Source organism: Cajanus cajan, chromosome 1 (assembly GCF_000230855.2).
Source record: "Cajanus cajan strain Asha chromosome 1, NIPB_CcT2T_4, whole genome shotgun sequence".
NCBI classification, from domain to species: domain Eukaryota; kingdom Viridiplantae; phylum Streptophyta; class Magnoliopsida; order Fabales; family Fabaceae; genus Cajanus; species Cajanus cajan.
This window is the reverse complement of record NC_138517.1, coordinates 33165089-33185725: the sequence shown is the minus strand read 5'-3', so window position 1 is coordinate 33185725 and position 20637 is coordinate 33165089. Positions and strand designations below refer to the sequence as shown.

The 20637-nt window shown below is 31.5% G+C and overlaps 3 protein-coding genes across 3 annotated transcripts; 1 reads left to right on the top strand and 2 right to left on the bottom strand.

The window, feature by feature from the left end:
• Nucleotides 1-3726: 3726 nt before the first annotated feature.
• LOC109806388 (Glutaredoxin family protein) lies at nt 3727-6039 on the bottom strand. The gene is made up of 4 exons (XM_020368777.2): nt 5770-6039; nt 4531-4604; nt 4066-4164; nt 3727-3959 (listed from the first exon to the last, which is right to left on the bottom strand). The coding sequence occupies exons 1-4, from the start codon at nt 5931-5933 to the stop codon at nt 3883-3885; spliced, it is 414 nt and encodes a 137-aa protein (XP_020224366.1). The 5' UTR covers nt 5934-6039; the 3' UTR covers nt 3727-3882.
• Nucleotides 6040-9698: 3659 nt separating this feature from the next.
• Nucleotides 9699-10622, bottom strand: LOC109806533 (uncharacterized). The gene is made up of 2 exons (XM_020368967.3): nt 10272-10622; nt 9699-10023 (listed from the first exon to the last, which is right to left on the bottom strand). The coding sequence occupies exons 1-2, from the start codon at nt 10456-10458 to the stop codon at nt 9902-9904; spliced, it is 309 nt and encodes a 102-aa protein (XP_020224556.1). The 5' UTR covers nt 10459-10622; the 3' UTR covers nt 9699-9901.
• A 5039-nt stretch (nt 10623-15661) lies between these two features.
• LOC109805467 (putative disease resistance protein At1g50180) lies at nt 15662-19738 on the top strand. Its single transcript, XM_020367552.3, has 2 exons — nt 15662-17138; nt 17883-19738. Exons 1-2 carry the CDS (start codon nt 16094-16096, stop codon nt 19595-19597), a joined length of 2760 nt encoding a protein of 919 aa, XP_020223141.1. The 5' UTR covers nt 15662-16093; the 3' UTR covers nt 19598-19738.
• The last annotated feature ends 899 nt before the right edge of the window (nt 19739-20637 follow it).

Here is a 20637-nt window from a genome sequence, read left to right as displayed (position 1 = left end):
GTGCTAGAGGCCTCTATTTATAGAGTCTTAGAAACCCTAAAAACCATGTAAAGTATCTGGCAATTAAGGAAAATTAATCCGAATAATTAAGAAAAAAAACTTAATCAAGAAAAATAAAAATATATCTCATTTTCACATGAGCAGGGGAGTAAATTGACAGATTTGAACTACAACAGGCTCACAAGACCCATTCTTATGTACAGGAGTCCACCACCTATTGTTTGTCTCTTTGGAAGTGTAAGGAGCACTTTAATATTTAAAGGCTCTACACTTAGTAGCGGAACTTAGATAAAAAATTTGGAGGTGCCAAATTAATCTTTTTATATATAAATTAAATTTTTTATTAATTAAAAAAATATTCCTCATTTTTTTATTCAAATTGAACATACATGATAATGAAATCTCAAAAATTTATTATCATTCACTAATTATTTCATAAAATAATCATACAAATATAATATTAAATATATATAAATATATATATAATTTTTTTTAGAAAGATTTGGGAGAGTCGTGGCTCTCCCCAATCACCAAAAAAATTTACCTCAGTCTATATTTGAGTAGTTCAAGCAATGTGAGACTATTTTCTTTTAAAATATCATATATGTACAACATATTCAACTCTATATATTTCTCTATTCTCTATTGGTAGAATATATTAATGAGAGTTTCTATTATTTATATTATAATTACTAATGATATAATATTTTTTTTTTTTTTTTTGCAGTTTTAGAACGTTTTCAGTTGATGCTCTTATCTACTATATGGATATATCGAGAAAAATGTAAGTTCTAATGAACTTCCTACAAAATATTTATTTATGAATTTGAGGTCTCCCGGCAAACATTATCAACTTAAAAAATTTACTAAGATATTGAATGTTTACTTAATAGAAACTTAATTTTTTTATATTTCAATAAATAATTATAACTTCATAAAAAGAAAGTTAGATTTATTTTCGTATGTAGAATCTAAATTTAGGTGTGAACAATATATACATTTTTTCTATAGATACATTCGAAAAAAATCTTTGATTAGTTTGAATCAGATGAAGAAAAATTATCATATAGGATTCTTTTGGAATTATTAATCACATTTCAAACATACACTAAATCATTATAATTAGAGTCAGTGACATAGCCAATCCGTTCCCCATAACCATTCTAGAGTTATTGCTTTTGAAAATAAAAGACATCTGACTAAGTGAGTTAACAACTTAGCATTGGTTGAAGAAAATGATTATAAAAAAAAAAAAGAATAATCAACCTTTGGAACAGTACTTAATTTTATTGTTCAATAAAATTGAAGTCGCTATAATAGAACGTGGATAAGCTAGGTTAGTCGCTCTAGATAGATGTATGACAACTAAAAGAAAAACACTTTTCAAAATGGTTGTGATTTTTTAAGGAAAATTAACCCTTGACAACCACAACAACAAAAAAAACACCTATGCTTCCCTTGACTTTCTCATACATCATGGAATTTTTCATCCATGGGTATTTTATGCCCTTTTGGCCAATTTTTTTGAAAAATCTAAACATTATAATCAATTATTGTTTTATTTCTTTGTCCTCACCATTGACAAATGGGTTAGAATCAAGAGCTCCCCATAACTGAATAAAGCTAACATTCATATCCTCTACCTCATATTAAAATTATAGTTGCGTTCCCCCAATGAAAAACAAATAATTAAAACTAAAATTAATTAAAATAATCTTTAATATAAAAAATTAATATATCTCATGTTTGATGTTATACTTCAAAATATATCTTTCATTAACATCAATGACAAATATACTTTATAGTGAGATTAGAAAAATATACATTCTTACTTTAATTGAATTATTAGTGTATATTTAAAAATGTTGTATTTTGCACCTCTAATTTTACATATTGAATCCACTAATTATTGCTTTCAATATTTATATATTGTTCTTAGTATATATATGATGCTTATTAATTTTAATTATTTAAAAATTATCCTCATTATCCTAGAGTTTTAGATCGACCAATAATTGACATTCTAAATATGATTGCATGATAGAGTGTATTTGGATAAGAGATTTTAATGGAGTAATGAAATTTTTTGAAGAATTTCAAATACTTTAGAGTAAAATGTCTTATTTAGATAGAAAATTTATAAAGAATTTAAAGTTTAAACATTTGTAAATTTGAATTTCAAGTTTTTTACTTTTTTTACGAGAATTTCGTTAAAGATATATAATTTCAAATTTTGCCAAAAAAGTAAAAATTTAAAATTCTACTTTCTCTTTTTTTCTCTTATCTCCCTCTCATCTCTTTCAAAGATGACATGATTAATAATTTTTTTAATAGTTAAATATTCAAATTATTTTTTAATTATAAATATTATCTAATATTAAAATTTAAAATTATTAAATATTTAAAAATTGACTAATATTTAATTTTATAAAATTTAATATTTAAATTTCAATATATATTTAAAAATCAATTTTACTCGTGATGAAAAGCAAATTGTCTTATTCAAACAAAAAATTTAAAATTCAAAAATTTAAATTAACTTATCCAAACAAAACATTTTATGGTAAAAAAAATGGTGAAAAATAAAATAAAAACAATTCAAATTCTAAAAAATTCAAATTACATAAATTTCTAAAACTTCTCATAAAAAAACACGCAATAAAAGTAGAATTATATTTTAGGGTATCGTTCCACTCACCTTTCTCCACTTGCTTTCGCTCTGTCACAAAACAAAAACGTAAACAATTGGTTGCTTTCGTCTTTGGTCTTTTTCATTCGCAATTCATTATTTCTTTGCTCTTGTAAGTATATATCGTGTTACTTTACCATTCATCGTGAGAACTTTATTTTATAAAAAATAAATTAGTTTTGTTATATTAGTAGTTTGCTACCATTTCATTTGATGATTGTGTGTCCTTTCGAAGAGTTACCCAAGTTGTTACATTGTGAATTTAGTTACATACTTTGTCCTATATCACTCACGATTAATATTTTATGACAGACAACAAAGCACATGCTTGGTGCTGCAAATCTAGGATGGAGAGGGAGAAGACAGTGGTGGTGACACAATGTGTGACACATCTATCTCAACTATATTAATTATCATTTATATTGCGGAATAAAATAAAAACAATATTTTCAAAAACTTTTCTAAGGACAAAAAAATATTTATTAACATACAATTCCTTATCAGTTTCAACAAAAAGTTTGAGAATTATGATATTGTGAGTATAATCATCAGGAATCAACAAGAAGGAATTGTGGAGAGCTTGATGATAGTGACCTACGTTCAAAATGAAAACAAGCTAAGAGACACTCTTGAATCTTGATACAAAAATTTTGTTTGGAAACTTCTAGTCTTCATCCAATTTACTACGTCACATGATGATCAACATTTTGTAGAAGAAAGACAAAGCTTAAGTGAAATGTATTTTTTTTTTTTTATAAACTCAATTTTTATTCATTACAATTTAGTTTTGGCCATACAAATGGCAAAAGGACAACTAGTCAGAAACTAAAGCACTGGGATATATGCAGAGATGGGGAGGGAGGAAGGCAAGTGTAATGAAATATTTCAGTTCACGCTTTTCAAACTCTTGCCAGAGACCCCAGGATTTTAATGTGAACCTAAGAGTCTAGTGAATTCTAATAACGTGCAACCTAGCATGCATGTGCTGATCATTCTACTATTGATAAATTGAAATGTGGAAGATGGAGCATCCTATGTGATATTTGAAAAACTATCCATCACTTTATAAATAAATGAAAACTTTAGCTGTGCCAAAATGTAATGTCATCGTGACTTTATATGTAAAGATTTTTCATAGTAACAGAATACAATTGCAGCTTCACAACATGGTTTCTCCTAAGTAACAACCTGATTCAGAGATCATCATGATCCTCTGTCTCAATTCCTAGAAGTTTAGCCAGCTTTCCGCTCTCGTAAGCTTCAACAGTTTCTGGAAATCAGACAATAAACAAACAAGTATTTGAGGGGAATTCTAGGAGAATCATATTTTGTTGTTAAAATGGAAAAGGGTACTTTTGTTTCTTGCAAAGACTTACCATCTGAGCCTCCTAGGTGTTTTCCATTAATGAAAACTTGTGGCACAGTTCGCCTCCCAACAATGTTAGTCATGATATCCTGAATCTTTGAACCATCCTCTGTGAGAAAGAAATCTTACTATATCAGTAACAACAATCAGCTAATGAACCCTTAACATAATTACACAGCATTAACATTCTATCAAAATATAGTTTCAATGTAAACTCTTTCTTCAGTTTTCTACCACTATGCAGTTCCTGAGAGAAGAAAACTATCTTCGTCACAACTCATACTGCTTTACTTTTTAATTTTTAACCCCACAAAGCTTTCAGTCCAAGAATTGGGTTGCTGACCCATCCCTGATTTTTAATGATGTCAATTCTGAAGCTTTCATTTGATTCTTTTTAACAGAACTAGAACCAACTCTAGTAAAATCATTAATGTATAGTGAAAAGACAAGAAACAAGATGAAGGTTTCAGTATACCTCTCTCATCAAGCTCAACAACATATGGAACTTGGTTCAACTCTTCGAAAACAGCTTTTGCTCTTTTACAGTACCTTAACACCCGAAAGAAATCAGAAAGAAAAAAAAGGTTAATGAATACTCCAAACTTCACTTAATGGGCTTTTTCTTTTTCTGTGGTGCAGTAACAATTTTTTGCGCAAAGTCAAAAAACACTCCATAATTCACAAAGCATGAATATATACACATAGTAAAGAGCTCAGCTAAGAACATAAGAGGAGGGTGGGGAAAAAAAGACCTTTTAGCCATGAAGAACAGTCTGCACAGACACTCTTCCTTCTTAAGGTGCATGTTAAATCATTGTACACCCCAAAATCCATAGAGAACGTGTTGAACGCCCTACACTAGATGTTCAATTAAAAATTTATTTTTTGTTGGTTTGGATACTTGAGTTAACACCTCCATATGAATGAACACTTCAAGAACAATAGTTTTATAATAATAATAATAATAATAATATATTTTTTTAAAGCTTTCAAAAAAGTCAGACTAAAATATAATAGAAAAATTCAAAAGTAATGCTTCTTAGTATTTATGAATATACAAGAATAGTAGAATACAAATATTGATTATCAATTTAGATTTTTTTGTCATGTTACTTATATTTAATTTCATTTGAGCTTCTCACTTTCTCACCACACTATATTCAATTTTAATTTCGATGTTAAAGTTGTCGACTCATAGTTGTTTAGTGTTTCTTTGACAGTTGAATACGTGCCTCTGGTAGTATTCTCATGTCAATAGGGTGCAAAAACACAAAAGCTACTATTTGTAGCTTTTGCCTAAAAGCAGATCCAACATTATCAAACGTTGAACCAAACACACATTCAGTTTTTTACAAGACCTTATAAGTGACCACACAATAATCATCACCAAAACAGACTATATGTGATCCAAAAATCAGGTCAATACAATAAAGTCCTGTCGAAAACACAAGCAATTCAAATACAACAAGATTAGATCCCAACATCCAAAGTGCCTAAAAGCAACAATGCTAATCACAATTCTCTTATAACATAAGTTTAGACTCAAGATAATTCCCACAAAAGCAGATCCAACACCACCACCCAAAAAGAAAATATTTCGAATTGGAAACTCCCATCAACTTGCATTCTATAATCCATAACAGAACCATACAAAACCGAATCAAATCAACGCATCAAAAAAGAACAAAAGGGGAGAATGTGTGTTTATACGTACGGGCAATAGGTCTTGGAAAAAATGACGATCTTGTGGGAAGTGATGGTTTCGTCGACGAATTTACCGACGGATGAAGCTGACGCTGAAGCTTGGAGAGAGATTGTTGCGAAAGCCACGAGCAACACCAACGCTGTTACCGCGAGTCTCGCAGATGATGCAGCCATGGTTGGAGTGAGGAAGTTAAGTTAGAGCAAATGCTAAAAGGACAAGATGTTAGACTTTTCAATGGTTTTGTTCTGCGAATACGAGGAAGCCTAACCGTTGATTATAGACATCAACAGCAACTGTGAACCGTACAATGTACGCCGAAGCTAGAAACAAACAAACGTGAACTTGTAAACGGGCTTCTCTGTCGGGTTGGATCCATCTTAGGTTTGTTTTAGATTGTTTTTTTCTTTTTTTGGTCCGTGGAGCCGATAGCAGTGACTAATCTCCTCGTTATGTTGGAGGCACCTCAAAGGGTGGGATAGCTGGCCCCAAAATTTAACGCAGCTGTATACACAAAGTAAGATTTGAATCCTTGACCTTACTTAAGCATGGATCAACCCCTACGGTGAAACCACACACTTGGGGTTTGTTTTAGATTGTTTAGTAGGGTTTATTGATTTTATTAAATAATTTGCATTTAGAATCATGTTTTGAAAGAAATTTTAAAATTATAAAATCCATTTATATGATAAGTTATTTTTTAATATAATTATGATTGTATTTTGTGACGTTGAAAATCAAGTTTCGTGGATGACATGTTAAAAGTTTATATTTTTTTTTAATGTATACTTGACTTAATATTTAGAAGAAAAATTAGCTAATTAATATAATTGTGTTTGCTTATAATTATAGTTTATATTTTTTATTAATAAAATATAATAGATAAGAGATGACACTTCATGACTATTAAACAAGAAGTCAATGACATATTGGAGATTCTTAGATCAAATACTACTGTCCACTTAATGATTAATCAAAATTCAACAATGTCTAATTTGATTTAAGATTTTATTTGTCAAACCGAAGATCAATATAGACATATAGGTCATTGCTCTATTCATCTTCTTAAATGAAAGAAGTACTTGTCTTCAAATGTGTAACTTTATTATTTAAAAACATTTTTTTTAATTTTTTTAAATAATTAGAAATTATTTTAGTAATAATTAATCTCTTAGGAGACTTTTATTTGCACGTTGTTTGCTTTGTTGAAAATAAACAAAAGAATCAAGAAAAGAAGGAAAACGTTATAGATGATAATCCTTCTACCATGTGGAAGATCTTAAAGCATAAAAGAAGGAAAACATTTGCAAATGGATGTGATTTTGTCTAAAGATAGATGAAAATGAGTATGGACTAGAAACATTTTGGTCTGATATATCAATGGGCAGTTCAAAATGGTCACTCAACTTCTAACAAGAAGCTTGGGAAAACTAATTGATTCCAAATGGTGAGATACTTACAGAGTCACTCCAGCAGGATGTAACAATTGCATACTTTTCATAGTGATATTGAAAATATACATGTGTGTCGAAATTGAATTGGAATCTGACTGATTATACTTTCCATCATGTATATTTGTAGAGGAGTGTTTGCAATAATCTCTGTAACACACTTATCTTAATATACTTTCTCTTACCAATTAAAATTTATAAGCGTTGAGTATAAGACCTACTCATTTGAGTTTTTAAAAAAATTTAAACCAATTAAAAAAAATAAGTTTAAAAAATTATTTCAACCAATTAGAAAAAATGAGTTTAAAAGAATATATTAGTGTTCCTAAAATTTCTATATTTGTAATCCTTATTATATAGGAACTTATAAGGTTTGCTTAACTCATTATAGACAGAACCAATTGTGCCACCTCTATTATAACTATAAAAGTAACCGAGAGAAATTTCATTCCAACGCGATAAAATTCTAAGAAACCCAAATTTGTATCTCTTTCTTTCCCTTTGCCAAAATCTCTTGCCATCTCTTTGGTTGATTAATATAACTAAATGATTTTCAATTCATAAGCCTTATGAATGAAAAAATACTCGAGTAGGAAAATTTGTCTCACTAATTAGTAAATATTTTCAATATTTAATTAATAAATCTAATGGTTATTATTTATTGATCCATCATAATCCATATGAAGCAATTCTCCACCGTAGCTGCCATCTATTTTATATTGTGAAAAGGCTGAATTTCTGTTAGAATTGATATATTACGAACAGCAAACACTCCATCACAACAACTAACCGAACACAACCACACATCAGACAAAAACTGCAATCCATTGTTAACAACATATATTATGTTGCCACACATGAAATGAATATTATTATTACCTACGTTAACGACAAGAGGCCGAGTAATCCAAATCCCACGTCACCTCTTATTAAATTACTACACGCTTTGCACGAGGAATAACATATAACATATAAGCTTAGGCATGCATCTGGTTCCAACAGAAGCAACCATATGGTGGAAAATATAAGTATTAATAGATGTGAAGAAAGGTTACGTGAAAGTAACTTTATTCATAGGTCATAACTCATAAGAAAATATTATTAAAGTATATATGTTGAGCTTCCCCCTTAGATTGTTCATAACAGTTCCCAAAGAAATAACTTACCATCAGATTGTTTACCATGCTTTCGATTTAGTCAATTGTCTAGCACACAAAATAAAAGCATAATTGCCTAAATATTATACATCCACTACGGCAAGTATCAATTCAGATATTGTGTTGCCTGCATCACCCTTTTTAAAGGAATAAGTCACTAGTGTCATGCTAAAATCCTAACATTCCTTCCCAAGGGCAACAGCTATAATGAAATTTAACAGATTTCCTAAAATTCCTTAGGCACATTTCACTCCAAGGTGTTCCTAATGATGAATTCTACCTGCAAAGACTTTTGATTTCCTTAATAATACACCCGAGCTATGAAAAACTAATATGGCTACTACTTGAGCTGAAGCACAATTGTGTATATACTTTCTACAGGGAATAACAAGTCTTGTTGCATGTTTGGATAATTGTTGCAAAGATTATCTTTCTCAAAAAATATGTTCAGCGCCTAAAAGTTTGTTCAGAACAGTTATCTAAACAAACACTTAGACCCTGAAGAATCAATTTCATATTTTCCAATGAAAAACACATTCCAATGTAAATATGTGATTCAAATTAATTTAGGCACACATCACGATCACATGTAGAACCTATTTGGATACAAACTAAAAACACTTTTGAGAGCTTTCTACTGAAAATCAAGAGTATTTTTCGGTATAGGAACTCATAAAATCGCTTATAAACTTGTATCCAAATAGACTCATAATGATCTAAAATCAATTTTACAAAGTTCTAGACCAAACAGGCCGGGCCCTTAACCATCAGTTTGATAGTTCTTTCAGCATCAATTTTTCCCTTGCACACATAACTGACATGCAGGGAGATTGATGTCACAGATGGTTTTTAAAACCTCAAACAGGTAGTCCAAAGTCCAAACTTCAATTGGATGACAATAACCTTCTAAATCATAAGTAATTAAATCAAATATTCTCCCAACGTTACAACTAGTTGCCAAACACAACCTTGTTTGAATTGGAATAAAATCAATCAGTTATCAATGATATGCATGAAGCAAAGATTGGTAAATGGTAACAGATTGCCACACCCATGATCTGGTTCTCTACCCTTGTATCAAAAGGCAGAAGATGGCACCATAAGACCCCATTTAAAAAAAACAAAAGTAGAGCAAAAGAAAAAAAGCAAGTGATGCTATGAACCAGACCAGATGATGTGGCAGTAACTATAGAGCAATAGGATGAGGCAAATATCAAGTGAGTAAAAGAAAACAGTAAACAAGTCCTCAAATCATGCTTTTATTATTCATTCCGGTCTTATAATCATAAGAAAATCAGTCTATCACCATTCACCAACGAAAGGGGGAAAAAACTCAGCAGGATAATTGAGACTACATTAAAAATTTTCAACCATAGAAAGTTGCAGTATATCATATAAAGTAATTACAAATTACAATCTAAACACTCTTCATTTTTCAGACAAAAAAAAAAGAACATAGAACACAACAAGCGGAGATCTGTACAAGAGGATGCTATTGGAACCTAAATTATGTATTGAGACACCGGTAGGTAGTAGCTACACAGGGGGTATGTTAGAGAAAGAGAACCCCTTGTATCCCTTGTAAGCATAGTAGGCAATCCGCGTGTAGTAGAAACCCGGAATGAACAAGATTGTTCCCAGTATTGCAAAGAAGATCCCTATCAACCATTCAAACAAAAACCAAAATCAGATAAAATAAATTATATAAAAATAAAAAATAAAAAAAAACCCAAAACCTTCCCCCTTTTCAAAATACCACATGCTGCAAGAAAGTTTTAAACTTTAGCGGTAATCTTTAATTTCGCAGCTACCCAGATACAAATAGACTCTCTTCTAATAGGAAAAATAAGATTTTTTTTATTAACATTAGAAAAAAGAAACATTTTTATTGGATGATTGTTATTACCGTGAGCAGTGTCGCCGCCGACACGGTTGTAGGCCATGAGGGAACCGATGATGATGCCGAGGAAGCCACAGACGAGGAGGGAAACGGCGAGGGCGATCTCCTTGATGGGGGGTTTGTTGTTGACGGTGTACGAGGTTTCCATCATGATATCCTCGTCCGAAATCGAGAACGCGTGATCTACGTACATTGCTGCAATCTCTGTCTTTGAACCGTGCAGAAGAGAGGGTTGAGGCGGTGGTGGTAGAACCGAGGCTTCAGCTCTGGCTTGGTCTTTAAGACTAGATGGTGTTCGGTGCTGAAAAGTAGATTATTGACTATGGATTAGTTTGCTTTGCATTCTGCTAATCTAGCTTAATTACAACAAGCAAACATCGTCCAATGATACTTGTACACGTGATGCGGCCTGTTTAGTTGTATTATGTATAGTACTTGGTAAATTTTAGTTTTGGCCTTTCTCGCCTCCATTTATTTAATAAAATAAAACAGTCTTGATTATGTATATCTTTTCACCTACCTATATATATAAAATAAATATTATCTAATCTTAAGGGTGTGATTCAGCGGTAGGGGTTGATCCACGTTTAAGCAAGGTCAGGAGTTTAAATTCTGCCTTGTTTATACAGTTATGTTAAATCTTGAGACCAGCTATCCCATTATTTGAAGTGTCTCCCTCGTAGCGAGGACGAACAAAAAAAAAATCCTAATCTATAATCTATAAACCCTAATGTAGATTGTACTAAAATTCTTGAAATTATCTAAAATTGTATAAATACACTTTATTTTTTAATGCCTAGAATAATCACGTTTAATTGTGATAATTGTTATTATTTCAATGGTATATTATTGTTATGTTTGTGCATGGTTACTTGACCATTTTCTATATTGATAGTAAAAGTAAGACGTTTCTTATTTCACTTTTTTTTCTTCTTGTATTTGAACAAGTAAATTTAATTATGAAGAAGTTTAAGCTATATATTAGGATTTTTATAATAGAATGTGATATTAGAGTTTAGTTAGGAATTGTCTTTCGTTTATCATTACATTAAAAATTTAGTTTCTCTTAGTTATTTCAATTTTAATTAGTGACCTAAGTAATTGTTTTTAGTTTTGTCATTTGAAGAGTTGTAATGTGATACCCTTTCCCTTAGTTTTTTGTTAGTTAATGAAGTATTTTTCATATCTATGATACTATTGAATTTATGCATAAGGGGTAGAGTTTCACACAACCCAACAAGACATCACAAATCCTATGCCTCATTAATTAACAATACTAACCTATATATGATCTTCACCTACAAATGGTGCTCACCCAAACAAAAATAAGGAATTATAATACAAGGGAGTGAGATATATCTCACTAATACTCTTGGTATAAGATAAGACTTAGTAGCCACAAACAGGACATAAACAGACAACATATTCATATGTAAATATCATTCACAATAAACATTAGATAATTGGGATTAACAATAGAAACATGTGTGTGTGTATAAAGTAGCCTAGGAGTATATGTTGGTGACATTGGCTAACACCCAACACTTTCACTAGGGGGAATATATACTAAAGCACATTAGTACAATGGTGCTACAATGAGTTTCACCTCATGCACATAATAAGTGAGATTAAGGCTCTCAAACCCTATTGTCCCCAAGATCACAAAGGGGACCTTCCCTAATAACGTATTCCACATCAATACCCTATCAAAAAATACTTTTATGTTTATGATGCATGTCTCTCAACAAGACTCAATCCAAAACATACAATATCACATGTTCACTTTAACGATATACCATAATTTCGATTTATTCTGGTTGCCTAAAATTTTCACATGACTAAGCTACTAGCTTAGACTTTGTAACACCTTAGTATCACAAGAGTTACAATATATCAATCATTTCAATATCCACACCATCATATATCAATACCTTGAGCATAGCCACTACAAAATCAAAATCAAACTAACCAATTTAATCAATTACTTAACTAATTCCACAACATTCTAATACCTTATATAATTTCCTTAATCGTAGTTATCATGAGGCCACCTCAAAATCACTAACATTGGTTAATTCAGTCTGTTTCACAACAATTACTTAATACTCACAAATCATAAGGTTCATGCTTGATGAGGGCATGAGGCCCACCTCGTGCCTGATTCCCTCCTCATAGAGAGAAGCCTTTGCTCTCTAGAGGTCTCTCACCTGGCATGGTCATACCTATGCTTGACATCATAGCCACAAAGAGCTCTTGGAGCTCTCGTAAACAATTTGGCCAACACCATGCCAGGTGGCTAAGCAATGCATGCTCTCTTGGACTCTCGCACATGTTGTTGTTGAGACAAAGAGTATCCTTTACTCCCAAGGGTTATGGTACCCAACTCCATGTCCTCACACTTGGTGCAATGATAATTCCATGTCATTTGTAGAAATTGCAACAATTGCCCAAGTTGGGCTTTCTCACTTCTAATTCATTCCAATTGGCCAATTATTGAATTAAATCTTAAAACTAGTACTTTATATGTTTAATTACTTATTTAGAAAATCAATCACATAACCATTAATTATATTATTCAATCTTCACTTCTGTTCTATAAAAAAATTGGGTTCTCATAATAACCTAAGGGTCCCCCCAAGGAATCACAATTCCATCTCATACTAGATCAATTATGTAATAGAGAGTACAATTACATCAACTAGAATGAAAATTCAATCCAAACAAACAATTATGTCCTAGATCGTGAGAATCAAGGAGACTCTCAAAGTCTCCTTTAGAGCACTAAAGAAGTAAAACAATGGGATTAAGGTCAATATATTAAGGTTAATATTCGCTACCTAATAATTTTCTACACCTATGAGCCAAACAACTCATTCCTCCTTACCTCGATAAATGTTTAACGATGATAAAGGATTTTTGGGGTAATTATTTACTACAACCTTAGTATTCTCTTCATGAATTTCTAACGTTTAGAATAAAAAGGTTGAGAAGCGTATAATGAATAAGAAATGTGTAACCCATTTTAAAGATATAACTTCTAACCCAACCATGATTTTTGGTTAAAGAGCTAACCTAAAGTCAAACATCTCATATATTTTTTATTAAATAAAAAAAACATAACCTAAAATAACATATAATATAACTATTTTCACAAAAACCCTCCTTAATTTAATAAATACACATTTAATCAATTTTTTAAATATATTATTATTTATTAATGATTTTAAAAAATTTGGGATATTAGGCATATGTATGAAAAGTGCTTATCTTATATGAATAAATTTTATAATTAATAAATATTTTGAGTATATAAATTATATTTCTATAATTAAAATTTATTATAAATAAATATTTTTAACATTGTATTTTACATTTGGGATAAATGATTTATATTGTGATATAATTTTAATTTTAATTATTGATAATTTAATCTTAAAAATATTAAAGTTTAGTTAAAATAAATAAATTAAAAGAGAGAAAAAAATTAGTAAAATTCTTAAAAATAATTTCGTTAAAAGAATTCTTGGACATTTTCTTTAAAAAAAAATTCTCAAAAATACTCTCATTTCAAAATGTTTTTCTAATTTTTATGTACAGAATATTTTAATGAAATTGTACCTCTTTAATGTTGGGCCTAGCGGATTAACTCATAGCTGCCTTCTTGTCATACTTGGTTGACTGGGCTTTAATTGTTGTGTTAAGTTATCATAGTTGAGCCCAATTAGACAGCAAATTAAGAAAAGACTCTAGTTTTTGTGTGGATAATAACTTCCTCTTACGGTATGTTTGGAAATCCATTTTTTTTAACGAAAATGTAAAAATATTTTTTTTTTCAAAACATCAAAATACAAAGTAACTTTTTCTATTTTTCGTTAATGTAAATTTGCAAAAATTTAACAATAAAACAAACAAACACTTAGTTGTAGAAAGTTATGTCAATAAGAATTATCTAAGCAAAATGAAAAGTACATACTTTGCATTTAGAAAAAAATTCAACCTAAAAATAGAAGAGAAATTGAATAGGCCTATTAGAATGCTTGGGTTTAACAAATTATAGGTCAAATGCATTCGTAGTTTCAAAGTTAAGAAAAAAATTACTCTAAATCTTTAAAATTTAATTACACAAATTCAAAAATTCATGTAAATATTTTGAAGACACATTAAATTTTTAAGCTTCAATAAAATAATAATTTTAACACTGAAACTTAACTTGTGTCACCAAAAAAAAAATATTTATTATGATTTTTTTACTATGTACATATATATCTAAAATAAAAATCGCTATATTTAATTCAATTTTATTTTCCCCAAGATCAAACTAGTAGAAACTTTTTTCAAAATTTTGTTTTACCAATAATATTAATAGTAACGAAAATAACTAACAATACTAATATTAATTATTTTTTTCACGGTGGAAAGAAGATGTTACACGCACCAACATACATGGCCACCTCATCATGAAAACAATCACTTTGCTAACGATTAAAATGAAAACTTAGGTCCTTAGGGCTTTTGTTATTATTTTATGAATGTATTATAATTTTCGAACATTGTAGCGAGATTGTTCCTTAAATGTGTTATGATTTTTTAATCGTCATTTATACCTTTATTTATTTAAATTATTTGATATTATTTATTTTAATAAAAAAATTAATTAAGCATTCAATTTAAATAAAAAAATATTGAAAAAAATAATTCAAATAATTATAAAAAAAAAAAAAAATAGCTTACGATTAGTTCATATAACGAAAAAAAATAAATAAATCAAGATTTGTTAGACTCTGAGATGTCTCCACAAGGTACTCAACATCAAAGGATCGTCCAGCATATCCTGCTGTTGCTTTAATGAGCTAGTTAGGCTCTATAATCCACTTCTTAAGACTTTTTTCCCCCCTTAAAATTAGTTTACAATATGTGAATCCACTTCAAATTAGTCTAGATCACACCTTTCAAAATAGCTTATAAGTTACTCAAATTATCTGATAAAAGTATTGTAGTGGTATATATATACCAATCACTTGAAACTAAATTGCAAAGAATATTTTCTAAATTTGTTGGTACTTGATTTGTCAGTTTTATCAATTTTAATTTGACTTCTTTAAACAGAAGGTTAAGTAAGTAATTTAAAATGTTAATGAGAAAATAATCATTTAATATTTTAATATGTTCATGATTTGTCATCAGTAACTAATTAAACTATTAAATGTAAAACAATATTAAACTTTTCTTAAAATATATGTTCAAGTGCCCGGGTAGTCATTTGTCTAGTTGTCAACTTATGCATCAAAGTGTCTCACGGTTCCACATGTTCAATGATCGGACCCATGTCACTCTTTTGCTTTCATATTTACTTTTGTTGACAATTGACAAATTGCTACACTATGCTCTAGTTGTCGGTCATACTTTTCTATAGCAGCCCAAAAACTAGTGGTTTTTTGACTTGTGACTCAGAATACAGTTTTCTTAGCTCATTCAGATTTTAGTTGATTGCGTTCCAACTTATTTCCTGGAAGCTGCAACCAACTTGTTCACTCTAAATTCGGCAACATAATGGCTCCAATATAAAACTATAAAGTTCACATGGATAGAATTGGGAAGGGAAAAAATGGTTGCCAGAGTTGGATCCTTATTTTCTAGGAAAATGGTTTGGTCTGCCATTTCTACAAGTCACTGCCAAAGTCAACCCGCTTGTTGCTGCTTTGATTATTCTCTTCCCTTTGTTCAAGAGAAAGCAGTAGCAGTTTATATGTTTGAGAATTGAGTCTTTGTGTTGTGGCAAAAGGATTAAAAGGCTTTTTGTTTGAGGGAAAGAAGAACAACCTTGTAAGATGTCTCAGGCTATAGTGAACTTCATTGTGCAAAGTCTTGGTGATTTGCTGATTCAAGAATCCGTGTACTTATATGGGGTGCAGGACAAAGTGTTGCAGCTGCAAACTGAATTGTGGAGGATGAGGTCTTACTTGCAAGATGCAGATAGGAGGCAAGATGAAAATGAAAGGCTCAGGAATTGGATTTCAGAAATCAGAGAAGCTGCTTATGATTCTGAAGATGTGATTGAATCTTATGCCCTCAGAGGAGCCTCAAGAAGAAATTTTTCAGGTGTGTTAAGCCTCATCAAAAGGTATGCTTTAATCATCAACCGGTTAATAGAGATCCACAAGGTGGGGTCTCATGTTGATAATGTCAAAGCTAGGATTTCTAGCCTTACAAGCAGCCTTGAAACTTACGGCATAAGAGCTGAGATAGAAGAAGCCTCAAATTCTATGCATGGGAGGCAGGGAGCTTTGAGGAGGTCTTACTCACATGTCATTGAAGAGGACATAATTGGTGTTGAAGATGATGTGAAGATTTTGGAGTCACGTATGGTGAACCCCGACAAAGTAGTAGCCATTTGTGGAATGGGGGGGTTAGGGAAAACAACATTGGCAAAGAAGGTGTACCATAGTCCTAATGTGAGGAACAATTTTGAGAGCTTGGCTTGGGCTTACATATCACAGCATTGCCAAGCAAGGGATGTGTGGGAAGGGATTTTGTTTAAGCTGATCTCTCCTTCCAATGAGGAAAGAGAGGAAATTGGGAATATGAGAGATGAGGAGGTTGCAAAGATGCTTTACAAAGTTCAAGTGGAGAAGAGGTGCTTAGTGGTCCTTGATGATATTTGGAGGACAGACACGTGGCACAAACTGAAGCCTGCGTTTCCTCATGGAAGATCAGTGTCAGTAGCTGGTAGCAAAATATTGCTAACTACTAGAAACAATGATGTTCCATTGCAGATGGATCCTGGTTGTTATCTTCACAAACCAAAATGTTTGAATGAAGATGACAGCTGGGAGTTGTTCCAAAAGAAGGCATTTCCAAAAGTTGTTGATCCAGGTATATAGATTTATCATATGTTATCGTCTTTCTAAAATGCACTATCAACATAATTTCCTATGCAGTTACCATGTTGATTAACTTGCTAGTTTCAATCTTCTAAAGCTTAAACGTGATCTTCTTTTAGTAATTGATTGGGGAAAAGGGTTCTGGATGAATAAAACACAAGTTTAATTTTACCAGTAGTGTTGGTTCATAGGAGTGAGCAAACAAAAGATACAAGAAATGAGTTTCAGAGATTCTTATTCTTGTTTTTAATACAATCTTTTAACAAAAAATAGTTATCTTATTACCTCCATAAATTTTCTCTTCATATGGCCGAAAGAGGGTAATCATAACTTGAAATTCGTGAAACCAAATATGATCACAAGTCATAACCACATTTATAATATGGCTAACTTCACTCATAAACTACAGGGTTTCAATTGTTTTCTATTTGTGCCTTGGCTTTTATTGTCCTTCATTTTCCACTATCAAGTTATATGCTACTTTCTTCTCACTGAAAGTTCAACCATGTCACATACTTTACATGTTTACAAACAAACATGCTTGACTATGGTACTTGCCCTAGTCCATTGAAATTATTTTTGTGGCCTTTGAATGGTTATGTACCAAAGAACATAATATAGAATTAAACAAAGAAATGAAACCACTCTCTCTAACAGATCATGGAAGAGGTTTGACAATTCTTCCAAGTTGGAATTATTCAATTTCAAGTAACAATTTTCTGTTTGTTTTGCACAGACTACAGAGAAAAGGAGAAATTGGGAAGGGAAATGGTTGGAAGATGTGGAGGTTTACCATTGGCCATCATTGTGCTTGCAGGACTTTTAGCATCAAAGCCTACACTCTATGAATGGAACACTGTGCGTCAGAACATCAATTCATATTTGAGGAGAGCAAAAGGCCAAGAACAACACTTAGGAGTATCCGAGGTGTTGGCTTTAAGCTACTACGAATTGCCATACCAGTTGAAGCCATGCTTCCTACACTTAGCACATTTCCCAGAAAATTTAGAGATACCAACAAAGAAAATCGTAAGAATGTGGGTGGCAGAGGGTATTGTATCATTGGAACACAATGGAGAAGGTGAGGAAGTTCTTGAGGATGTTGGACAACGTTACTTGACTGAGCTAGTGGAGAGATGCATGATTCAGGTTGTTGAAAAGAGTTCAACGGGGAGAATAAGTACTTGCCAAATGCACAACCTCATGAGGGACCTATGTGTTTCTAAGGCATGTCAAGAAAACTTTCTTGTGGTGATTAATTCCAGGAATGAAGAAGAAACTAGAGGGCCATCAAGAGCTAGAACAATGAGAAAAGTTCGCAGGATTGCCTTGTATCTTGATCAGGATGTTGGTAGGTTCTTCCCTTCAAACTTGAAAAGCCTCTACCATCTAAGATCTCTCCTTTGCTACCATGAAAAGACAACTAGGATAAGTGAATGGGGGGTGATGAAGTCATTTTTCAACAAATGCAGGTTACTTAGAGTCTTGGACTTGGAAGGAATACAAGGTCCAGGAGGGAAGTTACCAAAAGAAATTGGATTCTTGATCCACTTAAGGTTTCTCAGTCTAAGAAATACAAAAATTGACGAGTTGCCCCTATCAATAGGAAATTTGAAGTACTTGATGACCCTTGATCTTCTAACAGGAAATTCAACTGTACTAATACCAAATGTCATAGGGAACATGCAGAAAATGAGACATTTATATTTACCAGAGTCTTGTGGTGATAGCATTGAAAGATGGCAACTGGACAACCTGAAAAACTTGCAGACCTTGGTTAACTTCCCTGCTGAGAAGTGTGGTGTAAGAGATCTCATGAAATTGACCAATTTAAGAAAATTGGTGATAGAAGATCCTAAATTTGGAGATATCTTCAGGTACCGTAATGTGACATTTAGCCACCTAGAGTCATTGTTTTTTGTTAGTTCTGAGGATATATCAATTACCGATGTTGCATTAGGGTGTCCTAATCTCTACAAGCTACACATGGAAGGACCTATAAAGAATTTTCCAGAGCCCCAACAATTTTTTTCCAAGCTTATGAAGCTAAAGTTAAAGGGTTCTGGACTTGTTGTAGATCCAATGCCAACATTAGAGAAGCTTCCCAATTTAAGGTTGCTTGAACTAAAACTTGATTCATTCATGGGCAAGAGGCTAGTTTGTTCCAGCAAAGGCTTCCCTCACCTCAAGTCTTTGCATATCTGCGACTTGCCAAATCTTGAAGAGTGGAAGTTGGATAAAGGAGCCATGCCTAGTCTTAGCAAACTTGAGATTGAACATTGCACCAAGCTTGAGAGGGTTCCAGATGGGCTCAGATTTGTCACCACTCTTCAGGATTTGGAGATCAGGTCAACGTTTGTAGCATTCAGAACTAAACTTGAAAAAGGGGGAGAGGATCATTACAAGGTCCAACATGTGCCAACTGTTGTATTTTGTCATTGTGACTATTAAGTTGGTATAGCAATTTCTATTGTAAATCTATGTTTACGAATGACAAATTAATGAATCAATATCCTGCCATGCAGATAGCAGATGAACATTACTACTTAAATTAGACTTTTTTATATGAAACATATCCACTTTTGGTATCTATTTATGTAACTATTTTTTTAGCCCATAAAAATTATTGAAATTGATACAAAGAAATTTACACGATCTACATATACACCAATTGAGTTAATATTTTTAGTTTTTTTTTTTTTTTTTTGAAGAGCTGAGCCTTAGCTCAATTCATTAACAATAAGAGAGAAGATACAATTTGGGATGTATGCAAAATCCTTAAGATTAGCATAACATTTGGAGGCCTTTGCAAGATTGGCAGCCACCAAATTAGCTGATCTATGGGTGAAACTTACATTAAAGTTGGCGCAAGAATTAATCTTATTTCTACAATGGTTCATAATGTTACTAAATTCAGTTCTATCCTTCAGGTTCGGATGAAGGAAAAAACTTTCAATTCTGCTGCTACTAGACTCGAAGAGGATGGGTGTATATTGATTTTCCGAAGCCAAAATAATGGCTTGCATGAGAGCAATAGCATCTCTAATACTGGCAGGAAGAAGACCAGGGATCCTGAGAGTGCGTGCACCCACAAAGGAATCCAAGCTGTCTCTAATGCAGAAACCAATTCCGAATGTATTCTCATCAGAATATTTTTAGTTATTTATGTAACTATCTCGTGCTATTAGTGTGAGATGTTGTATGAATTGATTAGTTTATTCATATGCCATTAATTATGGTCAGACTTAAATATATTTTTATTTATAAATTAAGTAAGTTTTGATTTTGATCTTTATAAAAAAAATTCTTTATTTTTTATCTCTCTAAAATTTAAAAATTATATTTTTCATCCTTATTATTATGTAATCTTTGTGAACTACTTATTTGTTTATTAGACAATCAAGTGATCATTCATAATGATACTAGCAATTATTTGTAATACTTTGCCAATGTTTAATTCCTCTAAAAAAAAGTATAGACTCTTAAAATAA

Bases quoted from the DNA above. Each gene is read 5' to 3' on its own strand.
- LOC109806388 (XM_020368777.2), bottom strand. From the start codon at position 5,933: ATGGCTGCATCATCTGCGAGACTCGCGGTAACAGCGTTGGTGTTGCTC. The intron at 4,165-4,530 runs GTATACTGAAAC...TCTTTCTCACAG, and splicing joins TGTTGAGCTTGATGAGAGAG to AGGATGGTTCAAAGATTCAG. The intron at 3,960-4,065 runs GTAAGTCTTTGC...TCTGATTTCCAG, and splicing joins ACACCTAGGAGGCTCAGATG to AAACTGTTGAAGCTTACGAG.
- LOC109806533 (XM_020368967.3), bottom strand. From the start codon at position 10,458: ATGTACGTAGATCACGCGTTCTCGATTTCGGACGAGGATATCATGATG. The intron at 10,024-10,271 runs GTAATAACAATC...AATGGTTGATAG, and splicing joins CGGCGGCGACACTGCTCACG to GGATCTTCTTTGCAATACTG.
- LOC109805467 (XM_020367552.3), top strand. From the start codon at position 16,094: ATGTCTCAGGCTATAGTGAACTTCATTGTGCAAAGTCTTGGTGATTTG. The intron at 17,139-17,882 runs GTATATAGATTT...TGTTTTGCACAG, and splicing joins TCCAAAAGTTGTTGATCCAG to ACTACAGAGAAAAGGAGAAA.